Source organism: Electrona antarctica, assembly GCF_951216825.1.
Source record: "Electrona antarctica genome assembly, chromosome: 9".
Lineage (NCBI taxonomy): Eukaryota > Metazoa > Chordata > Actinopteri > Myctophiformes > Myctophidae > Electrona > Electrona antarctica.
In genome coordinates, this window is record NC_136790.1 from 40,256,131 (window position 1) to 40,278,323 (window position 22,193).

Consider the following 22,193-nt stretch of genomic DNA (forward strand, 5'->3'; position numbering starts at 1 on the left):
ACCTTATCCATTGTCTATATCTACATCTCAAGTCACAACGCATCACAACACATTGTGAGCTTGTAGATCAGCTATTTTTGGTGAAGAGGTTTGGTGTAGACGAAGCGTCCATGTAACTCATGTCTGTTTTACAAAGACTAAAGGGTTTAAGTGGATATGAAGGCAGAAAATAACCACTTTATAGTCCCAAATGTAAGTACAAACAATCAGCTTGAACGGCACAGCATAAAATTGTACTGGTGAATTCCTGACATATTTAGCTTATGAAGAGATTCTTGATTACCAGGGGTCAATTTTTGTCAAAATTGTATTTTTGCCACTGACATACAAAATGAGTAGACAAACACATAAAGAGCTAGCCCTATAATAATGGTAGCCCTAGCCCTTCACCCCCACCATGGGTGCATATCTTTGGTTTTGAGTACATCCACGTAATGTCCTAATGTGCTATAGTGTCATAATAAATCAGGGTCATACATATTCAAATTCTGAAGAAAACCTGGAGTCTGACATTCAGTAATCTTTTGATCAAAATAAGAGCATTATAATGTTATGTAAAAATCTAAAATGTGCCACAGATATTAAGGACAAGTCCAGATAAAATATGTCCACATACACCAATTACAACCTAGGGTTTCTTACCGACATCATTCATAAGCATGTGTTAAACTATAATAGTTAAACTATAATACAGTGAGAAAAAAAAGGGAAAACAATCTTAGCAATATCTGTTGGATTGGGTGAATGTCATGACAATGCGTCACAATTGTAATGATATACCTTGTTATAGGACATCTCGCCATTCATGTTCATTACATAACGGTTGGACAACTAGAAAAGGGCTCTCTGAGTGCAGGTCTTGCCAGCCTGGGTGGGTGGCCTACCCAGGGCTGCGTCAGTCATGAGTTGCAGCCAAGGGGCCAGTGAGGCTATTCAACGTTGAAGCTCTGGGCCCTAGTGGTACGAGGAAAGACTGCAGGCGGACCCGTGGATTCATGACGAGGAAACCCCGTGCAGCTGGGCTTTAACACGTAGGACCATCACTCCCTACGTCACCCCGGACCTCAAAAGGAGGTACTTCCGGCAGTCTTCCGGGTGCTTCAAAACGCCACTGAGCAACTCCATCGAAATGAATAGCTTGGGGCGGGGCTAGTGCTCCAGTTCGGTCTCTATCCTTTATATACTCTATGGTTGCAGCCTGCATGACATGAGCTGCGGGGGGAAATAACATTTCAATTAATCTTTTGCACATCTGTGACCCACCCAGGGGCAGTGTGTCTTTGGAGCTATAGGTGGAGCTAGAGGCTCCTCAACCCCACCCAGGGGCAGTGTGTCTTTGGAGCTATAGGTGGAGCTAGAGGCTCCTCAACCCCACCCAGGGGCAGTGTGTCTTTGGAGCTATAGGTGGCGCTAGAGGCTCCTCAACCCCACCCAGGGGCAGTGTGTCTTTGGAGCTATAGGTGGAGCTAGAGGCTCCTCAACCCCACCCAGGGGCAGTGTGTCTTTGGAGCTATAGGTGGAGCTAGAGGCTCCTCAACCTGCCCCACCCAGGGGCAGTGTGTCTTTGGAGCTATAGGTGGAGCTAGAGGCTCCTCAACCCCACCCAGGGGCAGTGTGTCTTTGGAGCTATAGGTGGCGCTAGAGGCTCCTCAACCTGCGATTCCAATTGACCATTTGTGAAGTCTTGCCCATGTCTTCGTGCCCAGTGGTTGCTGTTGCTTGGTTAAAATCCTCTCTCTCAATTGTTTCAGTACACACACACACACACACACACACACACACACACACACACACACACACACACACACACACACACACACACACACACACGGCCGCACAGCCACACGCACGCACGCACGCACGCACGCACGCACGCACGCACGCACGCACGCACGCACGCACGCACGCACACACACACACACACACACACACAGCCGCACAGCCACACGCACGCACGCGCGCACGCACGCACGCACGCACGCACGCACGCACACACACACACACACACACACACACACACACACACACACACACACGTGCACAGTTCAGCCTCAAACTGATCAGGCTACTACTTGGCCTCAATCCCTGAACCCACCGTCCTCACCCCTGCCCATTTGACAGGCTGGAATGGCTTAGGGTTGTTGACGACAGAGTACAGCATCTTGCAATGGGTCTGGTCTACAAGATTCTCTACACACCAACAAGATACCCATGTACCTGTCTAAATACTTCATTAATGTCTCTACACACCAACAAGATACCCATGTACCTGTCTAAATACTTCATTAATGTCTCTACACACCAACAAGATACCCATGTACCTGTCTAAATACTTCATTAATGTCTCTACACACCAACAAGATACCCATGTACCTGTCTAAATACTTCATTAATGTCCACACCCACAACACCAGAGGGTGTTATGCCAAACCATGTGCCACCCAGATTTGGCACTAACAAGGGACTAAATTAATTTCGCTCCTATGCCACAAAAATGTGGAACGCCCTACCAACAGTCATTAAGACATGCGAATCCCTTGACTCCTTCAAAACCGCTCTCAAAGGGCACCTATACTTCTCCCCTTACTGTATATGCTTTTTCCTTTTTCCTTCCTTTATATGATGATTTCCTGTTATTTTTATAAAAGTGTATATTTGTACGTCTCTAAATGTTCTGATTAATTGAAAATGGTGGACCCTGTTGTAAACAAGTGTAATGCTTTATCATGATGTTGTCCACAATAACAGTTTTTGTATTGACTTGTGCTTTCGTTTGAAATATACCCATTCTGCATGCATACTGACTGTGAAATACAAATTTCAATCAATCAATCAATCAATCAATCAATCAATCTACAATGCAATGTGAGCTTGTATTGGCTATTTTCAAAGAAGATATTTGAATGTCAAGCAAAAACAGAAGAGTTCAAGAGTCACTAGTATTAGAGCCCTGAGCGACTCTGTTCAACAGTGTATGGTTTAAGTGATTAGTGTGCATTCAATTATTGTAAAACAAGTACTTCTAGAGTGGGATCTGCACCATTCATGGCTTATTCTATTAGATACGTCCACTGTCTGAACCTGTTATTGTTAACATAGTGACATAATAAGCTTCATATAAAAAGTTATGAAAGCTTGCTTTCAATAAAGTAGGTGAGTACACTCCTCAGTGCTTATCCACTTGTACACTCCTCCAATCTGTAAGTTTCCTGTGTCACCCATTTGAACCGGGTACCATACCAGTTACTTACTGGGCTTGTCAGCTTCGGGCAGAACTACTTGTCACTGCCGGTCCTACCTCAGTGGTTCTCAAAAATGTCAAGCACCCCAAATATGTTATAATATATGTTTGGCCGCAGACGGCAGACCCCCACCCACCTGAAATGATTTAATTAATAATCCCATACAAGAAGATTTGTGTTAAAAAAAAAAAAAAAAAAAAAGAATGATCTATAAACTCACAATGTTATATGGACACCCTGGAGGGGGGTTCCCCGGACGCCACTTTAACCATGTGCTGTGCTATCTGTAGGACATTCTCTCTGGTTAAAATAACATTTTATTTTAATGGAATGTATTTTTGCACAAGTTGCAACATATTTCGGATTGCAGCTTTAACGCAGAGGATCTTATTGTGGACATGCAACTACTCCAGATGGCGCACTTATTACCATCACATCACGCCTTAATGCTCCCTGTGTATGCAGCAATGTTCCTGACTGTACTGTTCATCTGAGCTCTCTCTGTCTGTACGATGCGCCGATAGGACAGCACGAACCCTACGCACACTACACTGCTACACTACACTGCAGTACAGGCTGTTCCCGGCGCTCCGCAGTCGACTCGGCAGAGAACGGCACAGAACGGGTTACAGGTCAGGGTGTCTATTGGAACACAGTGTTCTCATCAGCGCAGCTACAGTACAGCCGGAACATTGTGTTACTTTGTGGCCACTTTCCAAGACCTGCCCTTAATTTTACACTAAACGCCCTCCCACTCGCCATATCCCCGCCCCCCTCGGTGTCGGTTCAATTCTTTACTCCATGTGGTCGTTACTCTAGCATGTTGATCGTCATCAGAGTCGAACGTAAGGGGAAGAAAAAAAGGAAGAGGAGAAAAAAAGAAGAGAAGAAGCAATGGGCAGAACATTTAGTACCCTGGATATGAAGAGGGCGGGCTTGAATTAAGCGGAATCGACGCGGCTAAATCCTCGATACCGGCACGAATTTCAGCAGATCGCTGCTCAGCGTCGTTTGACAGAGGAATAAAGAAGGAACGAGAATAGTAAGTGGTTGTTTAATTGACTATTTTTGTATACATCGCTGGCTATCTGCTGTTAAACGGTTATAAAGTGAAATGTATATTGAATGGATGATGTCTGACACATGTCCTGTTAAACGGAACTCTCACACACATACAAGCTTTCTACCAACAAGCCACGATGATCACTGAAGACATGATTAGGATGGTTAATTGTGGGGTCAGTTAAGGTTACAAGTTCTCTGGCAGACACGCACGCCACGCACTCTTGCGCGCGCGTGACACACACACACACACACACACACACACACACACACACACACGCACACACACACGCACACATATTCAGAGCTACTTGGTACTTACCTGCAGCCAGGGGCAGGAGGATGAATTCGATCTGGTTCTTCAAAATGTTTAATCCGGCTGCAGAACACCTTGTGCTTCTGTAGAGACAAACCATCGAAACATTACATAGGAATAAGGGAATAAGTATTTTACAAGTTAGCAGCCATTATCCTGGGGTTTATGGATACATATTTTACTTGTTGAAGACTTTAACGTTTTCCATAGATGTCATTTTATTTGGCTCCTTTATGGTTCAGCCTCTGAACAATTAAAGTTGTGACTGAGGCATAATAAGTTAATACATCAGGTGCTCGGGTTGATGGACATTTAAGAGGGACTTGAAGTGATCTCAAGCAATCTCAGAGATGGATTAGAAATGGTAAGGGCCATCATTTCATTCATTATATAACCTCTGCCGGAGTACTTTTGGCCAGTATGCCTTCAAATGGGGGACACTGTACAAAAAGGCAAACCTTTATGTTTTGATATCCCTTAAAATACCCTCAAAATGAACTAGAGACCTAATTTCTTTTAAACTCATGTTATCATTATGTTTCATATCCATAGTATAATGCACATCCTCAAGGTAAAACATGAGAAATTACTGAGATGTGTTGCTACAAATGTCAGTTTAATGGAGGAGTAGAACTAATAAGCATTAATAAGATGTTGCAGCTTCATAGTTACGCCTGTGTTTATCTTCACACTCACTAATTCTAGGCTACAACAAAATTGTCTAGAACACGCATAGTCAGGAGGATAAGAGACAATAGTTATTTCAGACAATGTGTCATTGTCTCTGCCATGCCAGCCTGGTTGTCAGTCTGTTATACACATAGTGTACTGAACATTTTCTCACGTGTAGATCATCACTAAAGCATTGACTGGTAATTGAGACGGTGGAAGAACGGAAGTAATTGTGGAGTAACCATGAATGTCGTTTTGTTTAGTTCTGTTCCTGCATTTCATGGTCTATGTCAGGGTAGGGTATTTTAATTCATCTTGTATTATAAAAAATAAATAAAAAATAAAGGTAAAAAACAGTAGTACACACACACACACACACACACACACACACACACACACACACACACACACACACACACACACACACACACACACACACACACACACACACACACACACACACACACACGTGTATGTATACGTACTTATTATGTTTTTTCCCAGTGTAAAAAGGCCTATAGATCCCCTGTTGTTTCATATTTAATTTTCATGGCAGTTTTTATAGGGCAAAACCGTCTTATTCTTGAACATTTGTTTTATTTATCATCACAAAATGACTACACTGCCCAAACATGAATATGAATAGAAAGGAACACAGTGAACTTTCATTAAGTTATTAATAATTTAAGAGAATAGTTTATGGGGGATGATTTTATATGTGCTTATTATTTCCACCAAAGATGCTTGTGTCGTAACTAAGTGGGTTTGAGAATAGTGAACACCATTGGGCTGTGCCAGGAAACGGAACAGAAGGAACACAGTGTTCACACACACACACACACACACACACACACACACACACACACACACACACACACACACGCACACGCACACGCACATAAATAAATACAATTCTACAAATAACATAGTGTGCCCTATCTAATCGGAAGTTCCATTTATTAATAATTTACTTCATTTAAGTGACAAATATAGAAAAACAGACGTTTTTGCTAAATCAGACTCTGGCAGGGATACATGGCTCATGGAGATTATATTTAGTACAGCTGAATATACTACATTTAGTTACCGCCAGTCAGTAAGGTGTGTGTGCAACCCTCACCCACGCTGTCTCACGCTATTACAGAAAATACAGTCTTTCTTCACTCAATTTGGTAAATTGAATGCTAGTCCTTTAAAAATACCAAGCTCCTATACTCAGTAGAAAATATGTGATTATGCTCTCTGTAACATCATTTTAGTCTTCTGTTATTCTGCTTTGCAAATATAGGCCTACAGTATATATGCACATTATGTCCTATACTGTTACACACAATTTTCAATAATAAGAAATGCAGCATGCATTTCTTAGTAGTTCTCAGATCTGTCTGTCTGTCTGTCTGTCTGTCTATCTACTGGTTCGCGAACATGGAGATTTGGGGTAGCTAGTAGGAGTGTGCTGTGTGTAAACTGCACTTCATGATTCATAGCGACATATTCTAATAAAGGGTCAGATATTCTTTGAACCTACAAAATCCATCGTGCGTTCATTAACTGTATTTGAAAATGACCTTTCCACCAGTTGGAAGAAGTGACAAAAATATAATTTGGGTTTTCTTTTCATCAAATTGTACATTTTTATCAACAGAATATTATATCTGTTGTTCTTTTTACAATTGCAGCATGGATTTCAAGATTATTATTATTTTTTATGGACAACGCTGTAAATGTAACCAAATTTGGATACATTTGTACACTCTCAGAGTTAAAGTAGCACTCAGTCAGGAGCTTTACACTATACTTTTGGTAGGCACTAGGCAGAGGTGTCATGAAGAATTTCCATGCAGTGCTGTGTACCCATAAAGATGCGTTGCCTACTTGCATCTATTGGATTCAGACCAGTCTGAAGTAGAACTTGACAAATGTTGACTAATCATAAATTATATTGATCAGTATACATAAATTGTTATTTTAGACCACATTGTAAGACTTAAGACTGTTGAAAAGTAGAGTTCCTCCGTTGGTCCTCTAGTGGTAGTATTGACTTAGTTGCCATCTTTCAAATGTTTATGTACGGACTCACTTTCTTTCATGCTACTGTGATAAACAACCATTGTTAACAAAATACTTACTGAACTGCTACACCAAATCTACAAGTGCACAAGCTCAATGATCTACAAGCTCACCAAATGAAAAACATCATTGCAATTCCTGTTTTCTCATTCACTGTTTTGGTTACATGTTTCTTGTTAAAAATGGAATTAGGATTATTAGTAATATGGTATCTGGCCAACACCTGTGAGCAGATTTTATACCATTAAGACCTGCTGTCATTGCCCATGGCTAATCAGTAAATGGGGTTTGACAGTATGTTTAACATTGATAGCAGCTAGATGTTTACATTACTTATGATATTAGTATTTATTTCATAGTTTGTCATTATCCATTAAAGTGTGATGTCTATTAATGTACACAGTATCAGGCCCCTGTCAGTGTCAATTTATAGTTTAATAATGAACACAGTTAAGTTCTGCAATTTATGTATTGCTATAATACCCAATTTACATTATATTTGAATGTTCATATAACACGTTGTAAATGTTGTATACAGACTGTAACATGTTATTGTTTATTGTTGTTAGAGAATCTCATAGTTATCAGTTTATCTGGATGATTATATCAGTAGCCCAATTTGTCTTTAAACACTATTCCCGTGGTTTTGCTTTATTTGATAACACGCAAGGCAGAATTCCAAGAAAAATAGGAGAGTTTGGTTATCCTATCATGTGATAAGTGAACAGCCAGATTTGAACCCCTGACATCACAAATATCACATGCACCATAACAGATACTGTACCACACCACTCATCTACAGTGAAATCATACAATGCTGTTTTGTTTACGCCGTTTTCCAGTGTTCCCAGGCTGACTTTGTGTGTGTGTGTGTGTGTGTGTGTGTGTGTGTGTGTGTGTGCGTGCGTGCGCACTTACCGTACATTATGATCCTTGCAAAATAAATGTCTGAGTGTCTATGAAGTATTATAATACTTGGCCGTATAAGCAGTTATAAAATGCATTATAAAATGTTTTAAGATTATTGTTATGAAGAATTATGGTTATTTATGAATTCTTACAACTATAATTATACTGTACAATAAGCATATTATAAGTTTAATGCATTATAGACATGGGATACATAGCAAGTGTAGTTTTTCCAATTTGTTCCAACTTTGAGGAAGACTTGCTTGGAGTGACATATTGTCCCATGTATAGCATATCCTTCCTCACAGTCTCTGTAAAGTCCACACGCATCTAATATTTGCCTTCCATGTGCTACTGTACATTCTCCTTTTTGCAATGCACCTCATGAGGTGGATTTTTCTAACCATGCTTCAGAAGGTAATGAATATAAACAGGAGAGGTGGAGAGGTACTTTGCGGGCAAGATGAAATGAATACACTGTATTATTTAGAGCTATTAAATGTCAAACACTATGCTTACCACTGAGTCATCCACAACAACTTGTGTGTCAAGCAAGCGTTTGACCACAGAGCAGTTTTGTAAAATGAACTAGTCGTGTGTTCTTCCACGTGTGTTCTTCCAGGAGTGTTCTTCCACGCTAATGCCCATGGGGGGGGGCATTAGCCCCACCCCATGGGCACACACACACACACACACACACACACACACACACACACACACACACACACACACACACACACACACACACACACACACACACACACACACACACACACACACACACACACACACACACACACACACACACACACACACACTCTGCCTCACCCCCAGAACTTACTTGACACTCAAGTTCATGCTGCTCACTCCAATCCTGCACTTTGTATTAAGTCGCTCTGAATAAGGCGTCTGATAGATGTCTAAAGTATAAATTGTAACTCAACCACACAATGGAGATTGCTATCTGGCATTACTTGATAGAGCACTTAATGTGCACATGAGAACAATTTGTGGCACCTGTTGCATTAGGAGGTCTGGCCATTAGGGAAAATGTCAACATGCCACAGATTTGGGGACGAGTCCGAGCGACTATACAATCTAATGTGCAGTTTAATATACCACATTTGTAGGCCTGTAGCAAGGAGGCATCACATATTCTAGAGTGGTCCCCAATTTCCCTTTAGAAAGGTGCTAGTTGCCAAAAAGTCCCGACAGTACTCGAATGGTATGCTTTTTTTTCTTGTAAAATGTTCTACAGTGCAAGAGAAGGCTGCCATGCATTGTCCAAGAAAAGTCGGCACCCAGTGCAGATTTGCCGAATGGTGGTGGTGGTGGGGTGTGTTGTCTAACAACATGCCGGTTCAAAATCTCCCATCTGTCTTCAATTGTATTGAGATCTGGTGACTGCAAAGGCATAGCATATATAATACTCATTAAAGCATTCAGTGACCCCTTGTGGCCTGTAGAAGGGGGTATTGTCATTCTCTAAGAGATCATTCCCACTGGGATAAAAGTGTTTAATCATAGGATAGAGGCAATCACTTTGTATTGATTTGCAGTGACCCAGAGTCTATGGGGACAAGTGGACACCCCTCCCGCCACCCCAACAGCAGAGCATTTTCCCTTTATCATGTACCATTCTCTTGGTGTGCACCACACATGCACTCACCCACTTCTCAGGAATATGGTGAAGGATGACTCATCTAATCTAACCATGTTCACTTCCTCAAATCTCTGCCTACGGTTTTACTGCATTTTTACTATAACATCCCTCTATAAGTCCTTGTCAACAGACTGTTGAATCGTATGTCGTAAAATCTCATTTTCTTTTCCCCTAGATTCCTTGGGTCATGACGCATCTCCCCATATAGGCCACGCCCATTTCCGTTAGGATAGATTTTCTGCAATTTTGAATTTTCTCGAAAACACACTTTTCGCTCCTCCTCCTACATATTTTGTACAAATCTCACAGAAATAGGTACACATGATCTCCGGACCTATCCGATTAAAACACCACAGGCAGAATTTTGATTGCGTATCGTTAGGCCATAATCGGCTTCCGAATTTAGTGGGATGGGCCTATTTCACAAAAAACGCCACAAATCACAAACAGAATGTCCAATCCATCCCAAATTTGAATCACCTGTCGCGGGTGGATTAATCAACCCAGAACCAAAAGCAATTCCATTTTCATCCATAGGGGGCACCGTAAATGCAAAACATTTAACCGTTTGTTGCAGAAAAATGATTTTTGGGGGGATAAAACTTACACATGATCACAGGGGTGACGTGGCATTGTAACTGGCTAGACAAATTTGTGGGAGGGGCCAATATAAGCGATTGCGGCAACCACACTGCAATTTTTCTACTTTACTGATGTCTTTCCCACAGATCGAAGTAAAGATGACACTTTAGTCACTGTTATTACTTCCTACTAAACAGGAGCGATAACATGACACACTGAGTGGAAGAACAAATGAAATACACTCTACAACCAAATATGCACATAATCCTGTTTAGGGACATCTGTTTAAGTTTAGGCATGTCAGAGGCAACAAGACATGACATCAAACATAAAGTGCCCTTGTACACTGTTGGTAAGCATTTAAAACAGATTGAATGTGTGATCGAGTGAAACACTGTCTGAAAACAGTTACTTAACCTATTAAACCCTCTGTACTATATATATACAAATATACAGTATGCATCTGACCTACAGTTGGCTCTGTACCTTTTCTTCCCCCCCCCCCCCCCTCTACATCAGTCTTCTTCTTTCGTATATCATCAGATGGCCAACTCAGTGTCATACAACCACGCCCTCATCTCCGGTCCTAAGTCGAAAAGGCCAGCTTCTGAGGGTGGACTGTATAGGGGGCAGTCAGTGATTATGTGTTCGGCAGTCTGTTCAGGCTCACCACACTCGCATTCCGCACTGATAGCCCCCACTTCTTCATAGATGACTTAAAGCGTCCAATGCCAGAGCGCAGAAGGTTCAGCGAGGTCCCTAAATGGCGTGGCATGTCTTCTCCTTTAACACCACCTGCTGGGTCCCAGATGTATCGTTGGATGCGGGAGGGCCCAACCGTCTCCCACGACTGTTTCCAGGATGCTGCCAGCCAGGCGTCTCTGGACAAGTCCTCAGGAATAGACTGTAGCATCTCTTGTGCTGCCTTGTTGTAGGGATGGCGAGACTTGAGCCTGCCTGGTGGTGCCGGTGCTGATGTGGTTTTGTGCAGGATGTGCCAGTCGTACTTCTGGGCTTTTCTTGCCAGGGCGGGGGTAGCCGCATCCCGTCGGAGACTGGCTGAGGTGATTCCAGCTAGGACTGGCAGGGTCCAGAGTCAGACAACCAGTTACTATCTGGAGGGCGCTGTTAATGACAGTAACTACCTTGTGCACATGTGGCCTTCTGCTTTGGGCAGGGGCACAGTATTCTGCTACGGGTAGGACCCATGGATATGCGTAGGGTCTGGGGGTGAAACACCCCAAGTCGAACACACCAGGCGGCGAGACTCTTGCTGTTGTCTTGGCCTTCACTTCATCCAGGTGTTGCTTGTAGGACAGTGTCCGGTCCAAGCATATGCCAAGGTACTTTGGGGCTTGCTGGAACTCCAGGCGGTTGTTGCCAACATTCACGTCCAGTTCCCTTCTAGCTTCCCGGTTGTTGAGATGGTAAGCACTAAGCAGACACTGTTTTCAGTGTTTGCCCATGTTGAGCTGAAGGTGCCACTTCTGGAGGTAGTCTGTCAGGATGCCCATGTCTCGGTTGAGGCCATCTTCCATCGCCTCCCATGTTTTTGCGTCGAAGCATGATGGCCAAGTTGTCCACATAGCCGTACTTGGTTGATGTTGTATCCGGCAGGTTCTGAATGTAGATGTTAAACAACATTGGTGAGAAGACGGAGCCTTGTGGGGCACCATTCTTCAACCTTCTGAGTCTACTGGTCTGGCCGTCGCTGGTCTGTAGGATGAAACTACGGTCATCTCCATGATGAACCTCACCATGTGCCAGTCCGATATCAGTCTGATGTTTCGTCATCACCCCTACAAAATAATGGGCACTTCAGAGAGACTACCCAAATAAAATACTGGCACACTCGTACAGGTTTGACTCTAAGGATGACGCAAATGCATTATTTTTGCAGGGGTGAATATGTGCAAACCACTCGAGTGCTTCTGTATTTTATTTGGTAGTCTCTCCTGAAGTGCCCAGGTATTTTTCTTTCTTATACAGGAATAGCATTCATTCATAGTCTATCTATATGTATTTGTTAAACGCTTCGTTTACATTGATGCTTACATGACATTAAATACCAACTTGAGTATTTTTCTGTGTTTGCAGATTGCACAGTAGTAGTGTGTGATGCCCAGATGCGGACATGACCACTGATAAAGACTTGTCTATGGATGGCCATGCAGCTGTAGCTGTGTTTTCTGCAAAAGGCGTGGACATAACACCTAATAAAGACCAAGGCGTATTCAAGGTATGTATTCACATATCAGAAAGCAAGTTCTATAGGAAGGGAATATATGCAGTACTTTATTGTGTGTATATTGCACATGCTAACACACAAACACACACACACACACACACACACACACACACACACACACACACACACACACACACACGTCGTCTCTGTCTCTGCAGGTTGTGAAACGTCAGGGTTTGGATGGAGACAGACCTATGATCGGGGACAGGGTGTCTGTCCACTACACTGGCAAGCTGCTCAATGGGAAGAAGTTTGACTCCAGTCTAGATCGCAAAGAGCCTTTTTGCTTCAACTTGGGAAAAGGTGGGTATCTGTCTCTACAGCTCATCCTGTGCCACCGATGACATATTGCAATGCCTCCCTGAGTATGGCGTAACAGAAAATACATTTGATATATTTTCATTTCTTGAACTTTAATTGCTGAAGAATTGCTAAATAGTTGTTCCATTGTTCTCTGAGCACCATGTCACTGAATATGTACTGTATATATATATGTAATTATGTATCTATGGTCATTAATACCCACACCCATAACAATCCCTCCAACCATTGAATATCTCTTTCATTTTTCACAGGACAAGTCATCAAGGCCTGGGATATGAGTGTGATGTCTATGCAGAGGGGAGAGGTCTGCATGCTACTCTGTAAACCTGAATATGCCTATGGGGCAGCTGGGAACCCCCCCAAAGTCCCCCCTAACTCTTCACTACTGTTTGAGGTGGGTATATCATGATGCTGCTGTGTTTGGGGTGAGAATGACATGCATGTCTCTCCCCTTCTCTCTCCCCCTCTTTCCTGTCTATCTTCACTTGATACTATCAATAAAGGCAGAAAAGCCAAAAACAAATCTTTAAGAAAAAAGAGAATGACATGACATACCTTTTATGTACACTACTAGGACTAATGCACATAATAACTGTACGCTTCTTTTTTTTAATTTATTGTTGCTATTATGCTATATTTTTCTAGCACACAGTCAACTCAACAGACTGGCTGAGTATCTCTAATCCTAACCTAAACATAACCGCAAGCACGGGAGCAGTGCATGTTCGGACTAACGGGACTTCGGATCTATGGGCAGTTCCCGTCTCTGTCAGGAAATTGACAATTGAAATTGAGAAGTTGTTCGAATTATTAAACTGTTTTAATTAAAATGTGTCTATGATTTTCATGTTGCCATATTTGTAACTGTTCTAGAAAAGCAATAAGCCACATGAGGTCTCAGTTTACCTCTGTTGTATAATGGCTGACAGCAGGGGCGCCGATTTGTGATTTTGCAGGCGGGTGCTCAACCAAACGATTCTGTATGAATGAAGGCGTGTTCGGTAAATGTGAGCATGCATCCTTATCTTCAGGTGGAGCTGCTCAATTTCGAAGGAGAGTTGCTTACAGATGATGGCGGCATCATGAGAAGAATCAAGGTCAGAGGGGATGGTTATTCCAACCCCAATGATGGAGCAACTGTTGAGGGTAACTTCCTCCTTTCCTTATGTTTCTGTGGTTTATTACTGTCTGCCAATGTAATTAATTACTAGAATCTCGCGCTCGCGTTTAACACCAGGCATTTCGCATACACCTTGTGGGTGTGGAATTCTCTCAAATGTAATAATAGATTGTGTGAAATTACTGAAATGATCAAGTATTTGACATTTTGTGAAAATCTGCCCAAAATAGGGATGCCAGGGTTTTTGTTGTTAAATTAAGTTCAGTTTTGAAGTTGTATATTGTTCTATGCATATTTCAGTGCACCTGGAGGGCCGCTGTGGGGATCGTTTGTTTGACTCCAGGGATGTCCGTTTCGTCGTTGGTGAGGGAGAGGATAAGGGGATTCCTCTGGGAGTTGATCGGGCCATGGAGAAGATGCAGAAAGGAGAGTGCTGCATAATTTACTTAAAATCCAAGTAAGTGTTTTTGCCAATCCTTATGCCAACTCCCAATATCCCACGCTGTAGGGGATATCACGGACAGGGAATACCCCTGTCCTACAGTTGGTCTTAGGGTGGGTGTAGACAACCAGGTGTCTCCTCCGATAAACAGCTGCTTCCTTTCACCTGAGGGAGGGTTCCCCAATTGGCGGCCCGCAGGCCATTTGTGGCCCGCGAGGCTGGAAGAAATATTATTTCTTTCTTTATTTTTCGTTTGTTTTTAGGGCTAATAAAGGTTACAGGTATGGTATGTGCGATATGAAGTGTGAGATTACCATAATGAAAGTAATCCTTAATCATATTCAAGGGCTTTTGGCACACAGAGAGTGTACACATGGAACCAAATGGACCATAACAGGTCCATTTGGTTCCATTTGTACTCTCAGAGTTAAGTTGACATTGATTTTCCGATATAAAAATAAATAAATAATTTTATAATAAATTGAGGTCCCAGATATAGCATTAAATGGGGGTCAGTAACCTATGCATGTCAAACTGGGCATCCTTCAAATAAAAATGATGAGAATCCCTGCTAGAGCACTGCCATATCTTTTCAAATGGGGTCTTGCCCTGAAAATGAATTCATTTTACACTCTCAAGAGTTAAATATCTATAAGGGTCCATTTGGTTACCAACTCTCCATCATTTAGCTGGGGACCACCTGGAACCCCCTCAAGGGGAGTGGCTGGATGGTAACCGCATGGTTGCCTGTTCGAACCCGGGCTCCCCCAGAGTTAGTGTCGAAGTGTCCTTGAGCAAGACACTGAACTCCAAATTGCTCCTGATGTGCTGTTTGTTTCCACCGCCATTGGTATATGAATGTGTGTGTGAATGGGTGAATTGATGCACAATCTATGTAAAGCGCCTTGGATAAAAGCGCTATATAAATGCACCATTTACCTATTCTAAGCTTAATTAATTAATGAAAAGAAACTGGGGGACTCGGCCCCCAGCCTGGTACTCTAGTCAAAATATGACCCTTGAGGAAAATTAATTGGGGAACCCATGTGGAAGAACTAGTGCTGCAAATGAATTTCCCCCAAAAATATAGAATAATCGACTATAAAAAAATTAAGGTTTGAATAAAAAAAAGAATGCTGTGCGAGTTCTCGCGAAACTCTGGGCCATGTAATGTTAAACGGCGGCTGGTCTCGCGAGAACACATAACCGTCAGTGTCAGAAGGCAGGAGAAGTGTCTCCCCTAAAGCTTTACTTGATCGTACGACGGTGCCGTATGTAAACTTGAGCCGATTTAAAAGTCCACAATGCGTCGTTGATGCAACACTTGTAGATTAGTTATGTTTGCCAAGCGACATCGGCATACAACAAAGAATAAATCAGCTGCCTCGCTACGTTCTCCCTGCCTGTTTAACACACAGACTTCACGCTGAACACAGACACGGTGCACCCACACACAGATGCCTCGAACCATAGAGTTATATAAGCCTCGGAGTCGGTAGGCTTTTGACTAAGTTGCTCGGTATTAAAAAGCACACACGTTTAATCACACAATGTTACTTTAATTGATTAAAAAATGATTACAGGTCAAGCTGAATATTGGTAGTGAAGGCAGACAGTTTACAGTACGTGAGACTTGACGACCGAAAACGCAATAATGCATGGATTCTTGTCCCTCGCGGTAAAGCTCCCTCTGTGACACATTTATCTTGTAGCGTACCTTAATTTGAAACCAAAAACAAATGCATTGCTTTGAATATTTCCTGTTTCATGTCGAGGTAAGGATTGTTCCAACTTCTATCACGGCACTATGAGCACATCGTTGGAGTTATGCGTCTCTGTTTCCCAGATAAGTCCCAGGCTTGTACCTAAACTACTAAACCATTACAAAAATTTGGCTATAAGATAAGTATGAATTGTTATATTTTTGAATAATTTGAACTTGCAAGAGAGCGCATTTCCCAGCACCAACCGCGGCCGGCGCATATAGGGAAAGAAAGAGAAAGTTTTACTGCATATTAGGCTACAATATTTTATATTAAAATTATATACATTCGAAGTTCGAATGAGTCAAACCCACGTGGTGTTTTAAAAGGAATATTCGACTGACATTTTTGGCCAATTCTTGCAGCACTAGGAAGAACTCGCTGTCCCTCCCAGGTCATCTCTCTACTGACCAGGCACCCTGACCAAACTGTTCAGTGGATTAGAGGGTTCAGAGGGTTAGCTCTGCCTGTCAACTGGCTGCCTGCTCGCAAACTGTGTGCCAAACTGTGGTCGGTTGTGCCCGACCACACCGGAGGCACCGTGGATTTGAACCAAATTGTTATTCTGTTTTTTCTCAGATCTTGAAAATGACATTTGTAAATGACATTTGTAAATGTCCATAAATGTAGTCTTAGTTATTTAAATGTGAACATTTGGAAGTGTTAACTTTTATGAATAATAATGTTAAAGGACCACTTCACCACTTTTCAACCTATCTTCATATAATAGGTCCTCACTTATAATCATGATAAAATGGCACCATGTTTTTCTACTCAGTCTGTGTCTCATAGGAGGGCTGTGGGCAGTGCAGAAACCCGTCCACCAGTGACATCATCGATGGGGAATCCAAGCTAATAGAAACTGCAGGCTTTCTAGTCCTGAAAAGTTGCAATGCGAAAATGGAAGCCATCGTTCTCACGATAATAAAAATCTAAACATTTTTGTAAAAGAATCTTGTTTAAAAAGATTCTGCCTAACAATGATGTCACTGGTGGATGGGTTTCTGGTACTCTAGTCAAAATATGGCCCTTGAGGAAAATTAATTGGGGAACCCATGTGGAAGAACTAGTGCTGCAAATGAATATTCCATATTCGAAGGAATATTTGAATATAAAATATATAGAATAATTGACTTTTTGAAATTAAGGTTTGAACAAAAAATATATAAATAAAAGTGGCCGGGTTTCTGAACTGCCCACAGCTCTCCTATGAGACACATTTTATCATGTTTATTAATGAGGACCTATTATATGAAGATAGGTTGAAAAGTGGTGAAGTGGTCCTTTAATAATAGAATGAATTAATACAATTTTATGAATTCTAATTCTAATTGTGCAGCTACTGTATAAACACATCCATGTTGTAGACAGTAACCCAGATGGATCTTCATGTTGTCAAGCAGAAGGCTGTTTGTTGGCAGTTGGTGAAAACATTTGTGGGCCAAATGGTGACTTCCACACAATGGAGCCCTGAGTGTTCATTTAACTCTGATGTACAAATGGAACCAGTTGGCCCATAGGTGTCCATTTGTTTCCATTTGTACATTCTTGGGAGTTAAATTAACACTCAGGATTTGACTGTACATAGGCCAATTTGGCAACTGTTGTTGACGACTACATGGAGTGCAGCAAAAATAAATAAATAAAGGGTGAAAAAAAGCCCCTAAAATACCATGCTGCTTCTTACACTCACTGACTGGATGAAAGTGGTTTGAACCGACATTGCCATCCTTAGAGCTCTGCGGTCTCAGTAGTGGGGCTAAAAATTAAAACAAAAAACAAACAAAAAAACATTAGGGCTGTATGAAATGTATTTACATTGTATTGATGGAGCATTGTTCCCCAAAAAGTGGGTCGGGAGCCATGTTTGGGTCGCAGGCCAAATGTTATGGGTCGCGACTCGCAAGTAAATATCCCCTTTATTTTTCCCGTTTCCTACATAACAAAAGTTTAAACAAAAAATCTATTAAAAAAAAATCCATAAATGTGCTTTATAAATAAAATGTACTTAACTTGAGAATTTCGGGGTAGGCTATATATCGCATTTTCACTCAACGAGTAATGGCGACAGAATAAAGGTCAAGGGGTCCTCAATATCAGTAGGGTTCTTTTTTTAACCACAGGGTGGTACTATAGGAAAGGTCATGCGGTTACTCAAATGGTTCCTGCCATTCAATTTTGAGATACCTTGTGTGCAAATGGAGATTTTGGCCCAAATTTTGTGCCAGAGGAAAGGCCATGGAGTCAAAATCAACCTGGTTAAGCTTCAGGGCCCAGGGAGCATGAAGGTGCACAGTCAATTGCATGCCAATTGAGCCTGTAGCGTTTAAGATGCCTAATGTCTTGTGTGAGACCAAAGTATTGGCATGACTGACCGAGGGATCCATCCTTAGAAAAAACAGAACAAATTAAACATTACGTTGTGTTTTGGTGATTCTTGATATCTGTTTGAAAATGCTCATGCTCAGTCACTCTGTCTCTGTTTTTGTAGGTATGGCTTTGGAAAAGAGGGCAAACCAGAGTACAAGATTGGACCAAACACAGAGCTTGTATATGAAGTCACCCTTAAAGATTTTCAGAAGGTGAGTTTCACCTCAGTTTAGAAATATACAACCCAAATAAAAGATTACTAAGGCTGTTGATAAGCAGCTCAGCTGAAATATAGGAAAATGTTTTTAAGTTTCCATGTGTCAGCCTCTGAAAATGAAGAAACATCAGTTCAAATCTTATGACACTAACTTAATCTTTCCTTAAGGCCAAAGAATCCTGGGAAATGGAATTGAATGAAAAGCTGGATTTGTCTGCTAGAGTTAAGCACAAAGGGAATCAATATTTCAAGGTACATTTGAGTTGACCCTTTTCTATTAGCATCCTCTTATCATGTTAAGATAATGAAAACAAGTAGCTGTTAATTAAAGCATGCAATCGTTATTGTTTTCCTTCTAGGCAGGACAGTTCTTTCAGGCAGTCATCCAGTACCAACGAATTGTTTCCTGGCTGGAGATGGAGTGTGGTGCTGGGATGGAGCAGCAGAAAAGGATCCAAGAATTACTTCTACTGTCCCAGCTCAATCTAGCTCTGTGTTTCTTGCGACTAAAGGAACTTTCACATGTAGTAGAGAACTGCAACAAGGTTAGTTGCACACACACATGAGTACACTTACTGTGTATGTGTGATTGTGTGAAAGATACTAAATCTGTAGGCTAATAAGCACATCAAGATTTCTAATTCCATGTTTCCACGTTGAGTCAAATGATATTCTGCACCTGCATACTTTTCATAGTGATGTTCTAGAGAGCTTTTATTCTGCAAATAATAGTGTACTGATTACCAGTGCAATACATACAGACTGTATGTACATGTTGTATTTGTTCCATTTCTCTGGATGAGTGCATCTGCAACCAGTTACAATGTGTGTACTGTATGTCTGTCTGTCAGGTGATTGAGCTTGATGGGAAGAATGAGAAGGCTTTGTATCGGCGAGGAGAAGCCCATCTCCTTCGAAATGAGTTTAGCCTTGCCATGGCGGACTTTAGGCATGTGCTGCAAGTCAACTCCTCAAACCGAGCAGCCCGTGCCCAGATTTCCATGTGCCAGCTCAAAATGAGGGAGCATCATGAACGAGACAAAAGGATCTATGCCAACATGTTCCAAAAATTTGCGGAACATGATGCAAAGGTCTGTAAATTGTGTTGCTTCAACGAACCACTTGAGCCTTATACTTTGTCTTGCATCGCTGAGAAAATTGGTGATCTACAAGCTCACAACATGGTACGGTGCAGCGCGTTATGCGTTTGTAGATCAGCTATTTTCGCAATGTGAGAATATTCTTTAAGGTTTTGTTCATAATGGCATGCCTAAAATACGGATGCCAGGTTGAAAGTTGATTAATGTGTAAAAACATGGAATGTTTCTCAACAGATATGTGGAAAACTAATTGTGTGATTTCATATTTTATATTGATCCTATGCATTCGTCATTTGTCTTGTGATCACCATCTTTATTATTATTATTGCACATTGCTATGTTAAAACTGTGTGAACATTCATGACAGAACTCCCTCTCATGTCATGGGTTTTAGATTAACTTGTTGTGATGTCATACTGCCACCTAATGGCCATTGTGTTTATGGCGTCATGCTGGTATCCCTTTAACTTGCATTATACATTATGAAATTATGGCTCTATTAAAAACTTCTTCATATATAGGTAAACACCAGTCATACATTTGTAATGGTTTAATCTATGGAAAGACCTTTAGTAAATGTTTCCATACAGATGGTTCACAGTCTATTTCCGAACATTGCATTTCTAAAGTTTGTATTTCATCTCATGGTTGCTATCCAGGTTGGGAAGATGAAGAGGAGAAGGGATGAGAGTTTGAAGAGCAACATGAACGGTGAAGTGGGAATTAAACGACGACGGAGGAGTCAGGATTGTCCCTGATGAAAATGACATCTGAAAGGCGGGAAAGGAAGGCAGGCCTCCCTTTGCTTCCAAAACAGACCCCAGGGGTCGAGGCAGGAATGGAGTTGTACAAACCCCACGCACTTATCCAAACCTCATTAGCCCCCCAATCACTGTTTCTGAAAATGAAACAGCATGTGAGCAAGGACGATTGCAAGCCAAAAAGCATCGCTTCTGTCACATGGACTGTGCATCAGCCACACAATGCACCTTCAAATACAGCCAGTGCTGCAGCCTGTGTTCTGTTCTTTGTAAAACAGAATGAATCCCAGTGTGATGCGTGATTAAATTATGATAGTTCTGTGATCAGTTCTGGCCACTTCTTTTTGGAAAGATGTCATTACTTCATTTTAGTTCAAAATGAGTGTAATTGGATTTCCTTAGATGTCCTTAGGCTTCTATTCAGAGTGGAACACAGGTAAGCCAGGACAGATGGTATTCAGTTCCAAAAGTGCACATGTTGGTACTGAGACCACAGAGTTGTCTTTGCTGTAACTTTTTTTAATTATTATTTTTTATCCAGACTTGAAATTTAACGTATTTTCATAATGTGCAGTGCAATATCTACTATTGATAAAAGGTGGAATAACCCTTGTGAACCTAGTGGTATTTTGAAGAAAACCCAATAAGAAATCTACTTGTACGTGTGTCAATAAACCAAGACAACTTGACCATAACTAATTTGGATCATTAAATACAATACTCTGAATGTCAGTAAATGTTTCTTCAGTTTATATTATATTATATTTTCCAGATTACACACCACCCCATTTTACAGCTCTGCACCTGTAAAACAGGACTAAGCATAGTTGACAGTTTGCATGTTGCTTTGTCTGAAGAACACATGGCTTAGCTCTGAATAGGAGCCTAGTTTTCATGCAAAGTACAGCAAAGTAGTGGAGCACAACGTATTATGACTGGCAAAGCAGTTAAGGTTGGCAAAGTCCATCACAGTACTACTGAAGTGAACCGTATAATAACCTCAACCAAATCACCCCATCTCACAGCTGTGTATTATATTGGTACTGATTCTTGTATGCTACTCTACACTGTGAGTACCACCCTCTTAAAGTCAATCACAGGAAAAGTCAATGAAGCTTTAAGTATGAATCATCAAAACAGCTGTCCTCTCTAAATCGTCCCTGTAATCTTTGTATTTTCCAACATTTTTGAAAATCTGGTTATGTGACTAAAGCAATTTACTGTTTTTGCTTGCCTTTTTAGTCCAGCAACAGGCAACTCTTTAGGCCACTGAATTTATTTTCTTATGTGTGTTAAATTGTGGACAATAATGCACTTTTGCTAAGATTGTAA

General features: G+C 41.5%; 1 protein-coding gene across 1 annotated transcript; it reads left to right on the plus strand.

The window, feature by feature from the left end:
- The first annotated feature begins 4,023 nt into the window (after positions 1–4,023).
- On the plus strand, positions 4,024–21,185 carry fkbp5 (FKBP prolyl isomerase 5). Its single transcript, XM_079511115.1, has 11 exons — positions 4,024–4,284; positions 12,614–12,755; positions 12,923–13,067; positions 13,340–13,482; positions 14,120–14,234; positions 14,509–14,665; positions 18,905–18,995; positions 19,169–19,252; positions 19,360–19,545; positions 19,852–20,091; positions 20,760–21,185. The coding sequence occupies exons 2-11, from the start codon at positions 12,651–12,653 to the stop codon at positions 20,856–20,858; spliced, it is 1,365 nt and encodes a 454-aa protein (XP_079367241.1). The 5' UTR covers positions 4,024–4,284; positions 12,614–12,650; the 3' UTR covers positions 20,859–21,185.
- Positions 21,186–22,193: the final 1,008 nt, after the last annotated feature.